The 12102-nt window shown below is 39.0% G+C and overlaps 1 protein-coding gene across 1 annotated transcript in view; it reads right to left on the bottom strand.

Annotated features, from left to right (window-relative positions):
- Nucleotides 1–4712: 4712 nt before the first annotated feature.
- LOC139954216 (uncharacterized) overlaps nt 4713–12102 on the bottom strand; it is a 75383-nt gene continuing 67993 nt past the window's right edge. Inside the window, exons 5-8 of the mRNA XM_071953932.1 lie at nt 11425–11545; nt 9992–10073; nt 8518–8760; nt 4713–7852 (exon numbers count right to left, since the gene is read on the bottom strand). Of these exons, the coding sequence (XP_071810033.1) occupies nt 7154–7852; nt 8518–8760; nt 9992–10073; nt 11425–11545 (1145 nt within the window). The 3' untranslated portion in view covers nt 4713–7153. The remainder of the gene's footprint in view (nt 7853–8517; nt 8761–9991; nt 10074–11424; nt 11546–12102) is intronic.

The following is a 12102-nucleotide window of genomic DNA, read 5'->3' as shown; positions in this document are numbered from 1 at the left end:
AGCATCAAGGTTTTTCGAGTATTACGTTTACCATGGCAACCCCTTTCTCTCTCGCTCTCTCTCTATGTATACATATATATATATTTTTTCTTCACTTGTTCTTCTTCGTTAGTATATCACTCGAGTTTACACTATATTACTCACCAAAGACGGAAGTTGGTATTTTGAGACGCTGCCTCGGTTATTAAATAAAACCAATTTGTTGACACAATCAAATAGCGGACCGTTTTAATTCACAAAAAAAAAACACAATTTCCAAGTATGTTTATTTGTTTGTTTCGATTATTTTGTTCTACTTTTAAAACATCTTTACAACCATATCCAGTTCACACAACGACCGCTTGCGTGTGCTTTCGATAGCCCAAGGTGCCTAATCCAAGGTAACGTGCCTCTTTAAAGGCAGTAGACACTATTGGTAATTACTCAAAATAATTATTAGCATAAAACCTTACTTGGTAAACGAGTAATGGGAAGTTGTTGATACTATAAAACATTGTGAGAAACGTCTCTCTCTCTCTCTGAATTAACGTAGTTTCCGAAGAAAAAGTAATTTTCCACGAATTTGATTTCGAGACCTCAGAATAAGGTTTTTAAGTCTCGAAATCGAGCACCTGAATTTTGTGTGACAATGGTGTTTTTTCTTTCATTATTATCTGCCAACTTCGATGGCCAATTGATGTCAAATTTTCACAGTTTTTTGGGGGTATGCATATCTTGAGATACACCAAGTGAGCAGGGCCTTTGACAATTACCAAACTGTATTTCAATAATTATGTGCCATGAATGAAGATTTCCGACTCTGGTTTGAATCATGATTGTGGCCAATTTGTGACTCCATAAATATGCCTCTAAACCGTAGGTGTGTACATCTACCATTTGTCTGTAAGCCAGCATCTGTCTTTTTCACAGATATTTTCCCATGGTAAATGTGCCATCAGTGTGTCTGACCTGGGGCCAGTTTCATGGAGCTGCTTTACAAAGCACAACATTTTTCTTAAGGAAATACATTCTTGCTTTTAGTACAATGAACCGGCCAAGACTCCACTCATGTTATGCTAAAGTAAACAACAGCTAAATACCAGTTACAAGCAATGCATATTATGGCAATAACATTTTGGCCAGTAACATGTGTAAATTAAATAAACTATTTCCGTGCCTAAGCAAATGTTCGCTTAAGCAGCTCTATGAAATTGGCTCCTGGTTCCTCCTCTCTGAATGTTCGTGCATGAAACCAGACTTTCTTCTCACCCATTTGCGTTCTTGAATGTTACTGAGATTTGAGCAAAGAGCATTTCCAAAAGCTTAATTCAACGTACTGCATCTCCTTGCCTGGTGCATGTTTCCCTCCATCTTGCAGACTACAGTAGACTGTTTTAAAGGCAGTGGACACTATTGGTAATTACTCAAAATAATTATTAGCATAAAACCTTTATTGGTGACGAGTAATGGGGAGTGGTTGATGGTATAAAACATTGTGAGAAACGGCTCCCTCTGAAGTGCCATAGTTTTAGAGAAAGAAGTAATTTTCCACGAATTTGATTTCAAGACCTCAAGTTTAGAACTTGAGATCTCGAAATCAACCATCTAAACGCACACAACTTCGTGTGACAAGGGTGTTTTTTTTCTTTAATTATTATCTCACAACTTCGATGACCGATTGAGCTTAAATTTTCACAGGGTTGTTATTTATGCATATGTTGAGATACACCAACTGTGAAGACTAGTCTTTGACAATTACCAATAGTGTCCACTGCCTTTAAGAGGAACATCAATGTCCAACCTTCATCTCTCCTAGGTCACTTTCACATACAAGAACATTTCACCTCGTAGCCCCTTAAACCAGAGTGATTGTTAGCCTTGTTTGGGACGAACTTACTTACAACAACAAAAATACAAAATTTTAAAAATCTGATTCGAGGCGTTCATTTTTTTCTAGTGGATCCACCACGCTATGTAGTATTTATTTCCATCGTGACCTTTTTTATTTTATTGAATACTTTTAATGATAGTGTGAAACAACAGATTGTCATCCGTAACGGGCAATTATTGCAATACATACATATTGGATATCATGAATTTAAAACAATAGTCAGCATGGTAATAATAATAACATGAATAATTACAAACAATGCTTTCCTTCATAAGCTATTTTGTTATTGTTATCAACATTTGTATATACCTGATGTGATTCCCAAATTTATATACAAATAAAAACCTCATTCGGATAACTTATGTTATCATAGATATACACCATTTCTAAACCCCACCACGCGATTGTTTACGAAATCTTAACTAAAACGTTTAAGATGTTGTTTAAACGAAAACCAGTGTGTTTCTGGGGCATACTGTAGAACAAGTTTGTGGCATAATTCTAATAACAGTAGTCACACTTAGCGTGGCAGTGTTTACTTGACAAAAGATCATTTTCTTGTATGTAACGATGAGAGAATGTCTATTTACTCCAATCCGACTTCTGAAGTTGCATGTTCGACCAGTGTCGACCGGTACTCGCATGAACGCATGAGGGGGTACATTGCATTAACAACAACGTAGGGTGCATGATTGTGACACTCTTGAGAATCGATTCAAACGAGTTGTGGGATCAAGTTACGAGCCAACAAGACGTGGGATGTTCTAGTAACTCGTACTCGCTTAGCAATTTAGTTTGTTAAGCACAAGTTTTCTGCTTAAAAATATTGACAATAGTGAACGAATCGGGGGAAAAAATCAGTTTGCACCGATTTGTTTTTGCTATGAGTTGAAAATCAAAAGAACTAGTGATACTTGAATCGAGCATGACACGCAACTCACCAAAGTGAACACTGCTAATCATTCCATAGCCTTAAATCGACACTGTTTAGAATTGTCGTCAGTCGTCCATCGTCTACTGTCGAGTTGTGTCAGTGATGCCAGTTAAGGGTAACCGTCAAAGTCCATTTAAAAACGGCTGGTTTTACAAGACTATGGTTTGTGACAGTCATGTCCCTTATCGCAGCAAACATAGAGAGGACTAACTTCGCAGCCGACAAATGTATAAGCAAAAGGATTTGGGGAAAAAAAACATCGCAATCAAAATGTCTTGTAGATTTGAAAATTTGCATGATGGAAATACGATATGGAAAGGTTTACAGTGACTATCTCTAAATGAGTTGGGGTGGTTCTGAACAGAACCGTTGATTTTAACTCGACGTTTCGATGAGTATTCTCTGATCGCCTTCTGGAGAAAGTGTCGTAATTTGAAAGCTGACTCATATTACCAAGTACCCTAAACTCTAGACTCCACTGTTCAAAAATGGTGACATTTCACTTTGGAATATATACAGACCCATTTGAGTTTTGCTGCCAAATGATGGCACCATTCAAACTTCGCTCTAGAAGAATTTCCAAATAATTGGCATTTTACACCATTTGAAGGGGCTTAGGTGAGGTTATAGAGATTTGTAATTAGTCTAAGGTGTTATGTAAACTTCATTTTGGGAAGTGAGTGCATCACATATTTAACGCTGTAGTTCGTTTTTAAATCGCAGTGGCAGGTTTCTTGCTGCGATTTAACGTGTGCACAATCCCTGATAATCCTTTAGGGATATTTGGACAAAACATGTATGTGCCCGTTCCTGTAAACATCCACGATGCAAAAGTGATGTATGAGGTTGGAAATGGCTGACTCCTTCTCCCATGTATAGTTGTGCTTTAGTTGAGGAATGACTTTCCAACTGATGCAAACGAGGTTGAACAAACATGATGCCCGTTAATTGGCTGTCTGTCACCCATCTATAGCGTCATGTCTGTTTAAACGCGTTTATGGAGGAAAAGTGTTCGTCCAGTCGTGTTGTGCTATAGGTGATGACATAACGTGGGGTTAAGGAACCAGCTGTAATGTCAGGAAGCAGTCAGGTGTTCTTTATTTGCAAACAAACAAACAATAGAACCATAGGGCCGTATTCATAAAAAAACAGCAATTGCTTTTTCTATGCTTTTGCTTACATCTTTATACATACACTTGTATAAAGATGTTAGCAAAAGCCAAGAAAAAGCAATTGCTATTTTTAATGAATACGGCCCATAACAAAGCATCGAGACACTTATTAAAGACTGAACAGCGTCGAACTCTTTAAATTTGGTGTCATTTTGGGAAGGTCCTTTTGCACATGTACTGGCTGAGCTTCTATGTTATGTTTGTTGCAGACAGTGTCAGCATTGAAAGGTTTTTCTCTTTATTTTGTCAGTCTCTTTTGCTTTCAATGTTTTCACTTACAGACTTGCACACAAAATATGATCGCATCTCATCTGATTTCTATATTCTTTTACCAAATTCCCCTTAAAATACATTCTCACTACCAAAGATGGCCACTGTATATCGGGAAGGCGTATTATTCTTAAAGAATGGACATGACCGTTTTCAAACTAGCGGCTACGACTTGACGTTAAACGTGCGTTTAAGGATATATAGGCTGCCCTTGGAAACACCCTTACCAAAAGCCGTGGCCGTCGCCGCGAATACGGAAACGGCATTACACTTGTTCTTAACAGGTTCTTATCATAATAGCCATGTATACATGTTTTCGTACTTGAAGCCATGTGTTGGGTTCGTAAACGGTAGTGACTGTCTGCCGCCCTCTCTTGACAGTGCTTAGACATAACTTGGCTTAAGTTTCATGCACGGGGTTGTACACATGTTTTGCAAATTACACATTATAACACAAACTCCCAACTTAATCTAAAGCAACAGCAAATTACAATATTTATGAAGTTTTAGTTGTCATAACCTTGGTACATTGTATATTCAACAAAATACATATTCACAACTGATCAAATTAACGATTTGAATAATATGATTAATGATAAAATATGTTTCGAACATTCGTTTGTTTTTATTACTTTCAAACTTTAGTGGGGTACCAATCACATAAACAATTTCACGTTGCATTTTAGCTGGTAATCATGTGTCAGTTAGCGAAATGTTTCGGGCAACAAACGTTTGTGATTATCTGGCCATATTTCGTCAGCAGCTTTATTGCCAGAGATTCCAAAGTGAAGAGCATTGGCCCAAGTATAGTAGCTGCTATTCTGCATAGCTCACTACTCAGGCAATTGGATTTTGTAATGAATATTAAGTCAGCTAAAGTTAATCTTATTGTCATATAATCTCACCCGATTTGACACGAGCGCAAAATATGCCATCGGCTAATGTTCCTTAAAATGTAACTTCCTCATGGCGGAAACTGGACACCGTTGGTTCATGATGTGGTTACACTAGCGTTGAGGAAGCAATGATTCCAAATTACCGTGATAACATCATTATTACATTCGAGCTATTGAGTTATCGGTAACATTTTCTGTTTGCCCCGCAAGCAACAGTTTAAATGAGAGAAAATTGAAACAAAATGTCTCGAGCGTTTAAAGGCACTGAACACTTTTGGTATTTACTCTAAACAACTGTTAGCTTAAAAAGGTACTTGGTAGCGAGCAATGTCAAGCTGTTGTTAGTCGAAAACAGTGTGACAAACAGCTCTATGTGAAGTAACGTTTAGTTTTTGAGGAAGAGGGGTTTCTCTTTAAATTATTAAAATACATCAGTTCTAAACCTTTTTAGGCATCTGAAAGCATACAAATTTGTGCAAATTGTGTGTGTTTTCTTCCATCTCTTGCAACTTCAATGACCAATTGAGTTTTAATTTTCAATGAGTTTTAATTGTTATGAATATTTAGAGATACACTACGTGAAAGTACTGACAATTAATACCAACGGTGTCAATGCCTTTAACAATAAGTATAATCTTACTCGTTTGGAGCAATGGCTTTAAATTTCTTGGGTGGGGATTGCATTGATACCGCGAGCTTTAATTCCCTTATAGTATTACCACGAGTTGCAGTTGTGTTTATTATTTTATAGTTGGGTGTGTTCACCCTGCTTCGACGTTCACTTTCTTTTATTCGAACACCAGAAGCACTTTTTAAAGAAACATTATCCGTGCTCATTAGTGTCACGGGTTGTCAGACTTGAGAATTATTGCATACAGGTAGTATTAGCTCTGCGAGTAATCATCTTCTTTTTTCTTCAAATGTTTACTCACATCTTGTTTGTTTTTCATGTCTTTTACAGCCAAGGGGGTTTAAGTATTAACACGACATGTCATCGATGGTAACTGCCTTTCAGATGAAACTATTTCTCAGGACGAGTGGGAACTTTCTACCAAGTAACGGGTAAGTTTTGGTTTTGTTATTCTAGATTCATTTATTCTCCATCCCCCGCACCCAACCCGATAAAACAAATCAACTATAATCTTAAGGATGTGTTAATTAACACCGTCAAAACAGATTTTCCAGAACCACTATAAAAAATCCAAGATGGCTGCTGTTCCCTACCCTATGAATACTTTAATTCGTCTCTGTCTGAGAATTGCAGTTGACTTTTTGTTTCGTATAATCAACAGCTTGTTGTGAACTAACTATTCTAACTGAACATTTTAAAATAACTTAGACCCATAATGTGCTACAGGAGATGACACTCGTCTAAAAGGTCTACATTCACTAAGGCCATTAACGTCGTATTGGTTTTCGGGGAGGGGTGACATAACGCTTACGTTTGAAATAATGCATTTAATAATTAATTTGATAAAACAAATGTGTGCGTTAATTTTAAAGTGTAGATGATTGTGATTGTAAAGTTGTCGCATGGATGTGTCTCGTATGATCAAGCTACGGTTGTGGAACAATTGTCTCCTTTAAAGTTGTGTTTTATCAACTTGTTTCACCGCGTTGTGCATTATCCTTTTTAGAAGTACTGCTTTTCTTTTACGTTTTAATATCACAGATTATAAATATTTATACCAATATTTTTCGCGAGAATATGAAATGCTGATAAATAAATATTATCACCTTTTTTGTCGAAACTAAACTCCTCTTAAGTCATCAGTCATATTGAAGACGTGTATATAGGCGACTTGTGGACGAGGCTAATGACAATGTTCCAATGCGCATGCGTCAATACGTCATTTTTGTCTATTAATTTTACACACAGAAAGGTCCTCTATTAATTTACGGATACCAAAAGTAAACTATTGAAAGATTGCTCCAATCCAGCCATTTGCATATTCATGAGTTGATACTAGATCATGGTGGACGTTGCATCAGTGGACGTTGGGGGCAGGCGTTAAACATCCGTGCATGGGACACCGTCGAAGTCCTCACATCGCCATTCTATACTGTTTTTCTTGGTCGGTGCATCTAGTCTGGGCTCCAACACCATCCGTAAGCTCCGAGTGAGCGGAGATTTCTCCGTGTACACTTTCTCATCGGAGTCAGGGTCTGTCTCCCGCCTCTCGTCCTCGTGATGAATCTCACACTTAATAACCACCTGGTGTTTTGTTTCGTCACCATCCCACGTGACGTCGTCGTCGAGCTCCTCGGCTTTCACCATCGGCACAAGTTTTGGTGCTAGCGCCCTCCAGCGAGAGCCGTGTTTTAGGATCGATCTTTTAGGCGCTTGTGGTTCGACATTGTTTAACCCGTTCACAGTTTTCATTTCTATGGCATCCGTTTGGGGAGCAGCCGCCACAGCGTGGTTCTGAGTCGTCGGGTGCTGGAAATGGCGAGTGACGGCAGTTTTCCATCGTTTATGCAGTGTAGGCGACCTCTTGATAAGTATATTCTTAATGGGAGATCGGCGAGGCATTGGTGGCGATCTGGTCGGGGAGCGTGTCGGGCTAGTGTTCGGTGACTTCTTCAGGATGCCCGGAGGTATGGCCTTCTTCTTGGTCGGGGACATGGGCGGAGATTTCTTAGAAGTTCCCACCGTCAGTTGCTGCTTCAGACAAGGCCGCCAGTTTTTAAACTCTTGGTCGTCGGAGTTCTGGTGGGAAACATAACAATCATAAAACTGTAATGTCTTCCTGTATTGACCTTGGTGTAGGCAACCTATGCATCGGGTGGCTTGTACATGTGGGGTATACTTCACCAAAATTAACCTCCCTCCACCCAGATGTAAGAATACAAAGGATTTGGGATCCTTTTGTTGTTTTATTTATCCCTTAATAGAGCTCATTAAGAGATGAACAAGGAGCTCAGGATTGTGAGTAGTTAACTGGAGATAATCAACAATGATGGTTACATATTTTGTTGTTGTTGTATATTTTGCTGTGTATTGTTACTTCTCTTCACCCAGATTTACACACGGGAGGGGTTGAGTCTGTTTCTGTTTTATTTGGTTGTTTTTTTGCAAGCTCCCGAAGCTTTAAACCCAGACCGCCTCAACCTCAAACCCCCTCAACCCAAACCATAAATGCGCTCATTGTAACTTCTTGAACCCAAAACCGTTACCCTGAACCCCAAACCTTACCCCTTCAACCCCAAACCTCATCCCTTCAACCCCAAACCTTACCTTAGAAAGTAGGGGGTCCTACAAAGAAGCCTAGCCAAGGAAAATGATTATTGTACCTAGTGACCTATAAACGCTGTGATTGTAATTGTTATTATTTTTTGATTAACTATGTCATACTAATGGGCCAAACCACATACCCTAGGGACCCCTAAATATCCGGTCTGAACTGCTAGGGTCTCTGAGGACGACGAGCCGGTCTCTGTCCGTAGTTCCGAGGACGAGGGTGACGTAGACTCCTCTCCGTCCGCTTCGTGATCTGGCGTGACCTCGGCTATCGTAGCCTCCTTCTCCTTCTTCTTTGGCTGTGTCATAGTCAGGCTGGCACCCTCATCGTCCTCGCCCGACATGTTGAAGCGAATCATTGGCATGTCGTAAACATCCTGCGGGATTATACAGGTTAGGTTTTACTTGATAATCGCACCTCGTAATTCAACATATTTTGGACTTTTGGGATGCTAGGTGGTAGTAGACTTAATTTTGTCTACCAGGTAAAATACATTGTTCTCGGTAATGTGCGCATGCTCAGAACTACGTAAACATTGGAAGTTTACCTGGTAAGTCTGCTGCCACCAAGCGTTCCAAAGTCTCCCATTATGGTCACATTAAAGTGACTACAGTGTGTAATTTTGAGACTAAAGATTCGCACCCAGTATTTAAAATCATAGTTCACCACTCACAACCATTTCTCTGTCCACACTGAGGCTGCCAACTGTCAACAATCCCATCATTCTTACAGTCTCTGCCATTCACTGTATGGATTTAGTACTCGTGTTTTGAATGTTCTCTACACGGGGTGAATTCAGACCTGTTTTAACGTCAGCTTGGTTAAAAAGAAATAACTAATGTTTTCTTCGGACTTAAAGAAATCATGCTCGTTGATCTACTTCTCTTTATAGCTTTGAAGATACTGTTCGTAGCAGCTCCTTGAAATCTTTAACTCCAGTGGTGATCTTAAGTAGGAATTACCATTGCAATAATACCTCCTAAATTTGGGTGCTATTTTTCACGTATTTTTGTTTGCAATGACTCTAAACCCGTGCCCTTAGGGTTGAAGCTGTTGCCTCATCTTGGTTGACAAGGCTGCCCACCCTCTGTTGGATTGGGCTCGTATTAGTATTACTGCTTATTTCCATAATGACAGGGTTCAATTTCATAAGGCTGTTAAGTAGAGAAATACTGATTGACGATGAGCAAATTACGAGAGGGGCACCAGTCACCCAAATGCACACTTACTGTAATTTTGGGTGGTAACCTGTTTCTACTAAGCAATAGACCTTATGCACCTGACGTCATTTCAGCTCGGCGCCCCCGCATTCATTGAGGTCAAAAGGAGGTTGTTCATTGGCCAATCTATTTGCGTTTCGATTGTTTCGTCACCATTTGACCTCAAAGATGGCGGCTGGATGACGTCAATGCATAAGGTCTATACTGTAATGTGCATAGCAAGTTGTTGTATTTTTTTTACATGCTTTATTAAATTGGGCCATTTACACTAACTCCCCCATTCTCCTTTTAAATGCCTATTGTTATGCTTCAAAACACTTCGAAACAGTGTTGTGAAAGGTATGGGGAAAAATTAAAGGTGAATGTATTTAATTTAAGATGACTTACCATTAACGTTTTACGGACATGTGCTACTTCATGGGGATACGTTCTCGTCTGCGAAGCAAACTGCTTTTCGCTACCTCGTTTTCTATATGGAGGACAGTAATATGCAATAAGATACACCAAGTTAGAATGGATGTCAGCAGAGTACTGTATAATACACCATGTGACCTATGACATCACGTGTCTATAAATAGCCACAAAGCCTGGACTGCATGTGGCATGATTTGTACACATCTTCTCAAGTGATGGAAACAATAAAACTACTGTTTTATGTAGAAAGCAATGTCGGTTTTGTATCAACTTATGATATCAAGAAAGGGAAGGCACATCTCAAAAGTAATTCTGCTGGTTTTGTTTACTCGTACAGGCCTATAACGTGTAAATTATGAGACAAAAGGTAACATTTTCCAAATGACAAGTGTTGTTATCTTGCCTGCCAGGAAATGACCTGGAGTGTACAAGGTCACTCTTTTCGTAAAAAGCGAAAGCTGTCATAGACTTAATTCTTGCCTAGTTTTTGAGGGATCGACACTATACCTAATAAATTTAATAAATGGCAATGTCCATCTTGCATTGTACGTGGATTTCACAAATTATTTAGCTTCGAAACATCATCATAAGCCAACAAATAATCGGTGAAAATAAAAATGTTTGTAAATTATTTTGGCGAAATCATCAGGTGATGCCAGAATGTACACGTAAAGTAGATGTTTTTATGGGGCAATGAGTGGGGGCTGCAGGCAAGAGCAATAGGCTCTTGTACAACATTGGGTTTACTCTCCATTGGAATGATATAAACACGTCCATCAATTACGACATCGACTACTGGTATCTCTTGCCAGTATTGACTTTTTGAACATGATGTCCACGCCACAGTGGCACCATTGTATTTGCGTTGCGTTTTCGCGCGGCGATAAAATCAGGTCGAGAGGTTTCAGTTTTCACATCTTTACCGTAAAGAAACATAAGAGCATATACATTTACACACTTTGTTTAAAGGTTTTTTACCAAATAGTTAATGGCCTGACGTTTCGACCCTAGCAGAGTTTTTCTCGAGGGGAAAATGACAACACAACAAACTTGAACTGGAAACTAAAGCTTAACATGAGTGGTGAAGTTAAAATACATGAAAAGTAAGAGAGAGTCAGAAAATCATCTTGGAAATCACAACCAGATGCATGGGTTCTCCAGTAGTGTTCTTTTTTTCTCTTTTGTCTCTTTTGTTATGTAATTGTCATGGACTAAACCCTTATTAATGAAGATGTTCTCATCAATGGAAATTATGAACGTCATGAGGATCCAGTGGTCGATTTCACTAAGATTGCCCTAACTAAGGACTAGTTAAAAACGGCTGGTCCTCAGTTCCTCACTCAAGATAAAGACTAGTCTTAACTCTTTGTGAAACCCATCCCAGGCCTCTCATTGCGTATACTTACTTGCTTTGGACTCGTTTCTCGACAGCAAAACACGTTAGCCAAATACACAGTAGCAATGCAACACTCAAACAGACCGCTGTGACTAGCATCTCTAGCTGTTTATACTCCTCGTCTGTAATGACTATCAAGAAACAACATACACAAAACAATCAACAAGTTTTCAAGTCTCACGGAAACCCGATAAATCTACTCAGTGGTAGTAGAATATAGCAAGACAGTTCTCTTAAAGGCAGTGGACACTATTCGTAAATACTCAAAAGAATTATAAACATAAAACCCTACTTGGTAATAAGTTATGGGGAGCGGTTGTTAGTATAAAACATTGTGAGAAACGGCTCCCTCTCGGGTGATGTAGTTTTCGAGAAAGAAGTAATTTTCCACGAATTTGATTTCGAGACCTCACGTTTAGAATCTGAGGTCTTGAAATCAAGTATCTGAAAGCACACGACTTCGTGTGACAAGGGTGTTTTTTCTTTCATCATTATCTCGCAACTTCGATAACCAATTGAGCTCAAATTTTCACAGGTTTGTTATTTTATGCATATGTTGAGATACACCAAGTGAGAAGACTTGTTTGTGACAATTACCAATAGTGCCCATTGCCTTTAAGAACAAATCTGCCTGGCAAGTAGATAAACACATGGTGTTACCGCACAGCAAATATATATTGATACCTCA

This window comes from Asterias amurensis, chromosome 2 (genome assembly GCF_032118995.1).
Source record: "Asterias amurensis chromosome 2, ASM3211899v1".
Classification (NCBI taxonomy): Eukaryota; Metazoa; Echinodermata; class Asteroidea; order Forcipulatida; family Asteriidae; genus Asterias; species Asterias amurensis.
This window is presented reverse-complemented; position numbering and strand designations above follow the sequence as displayed.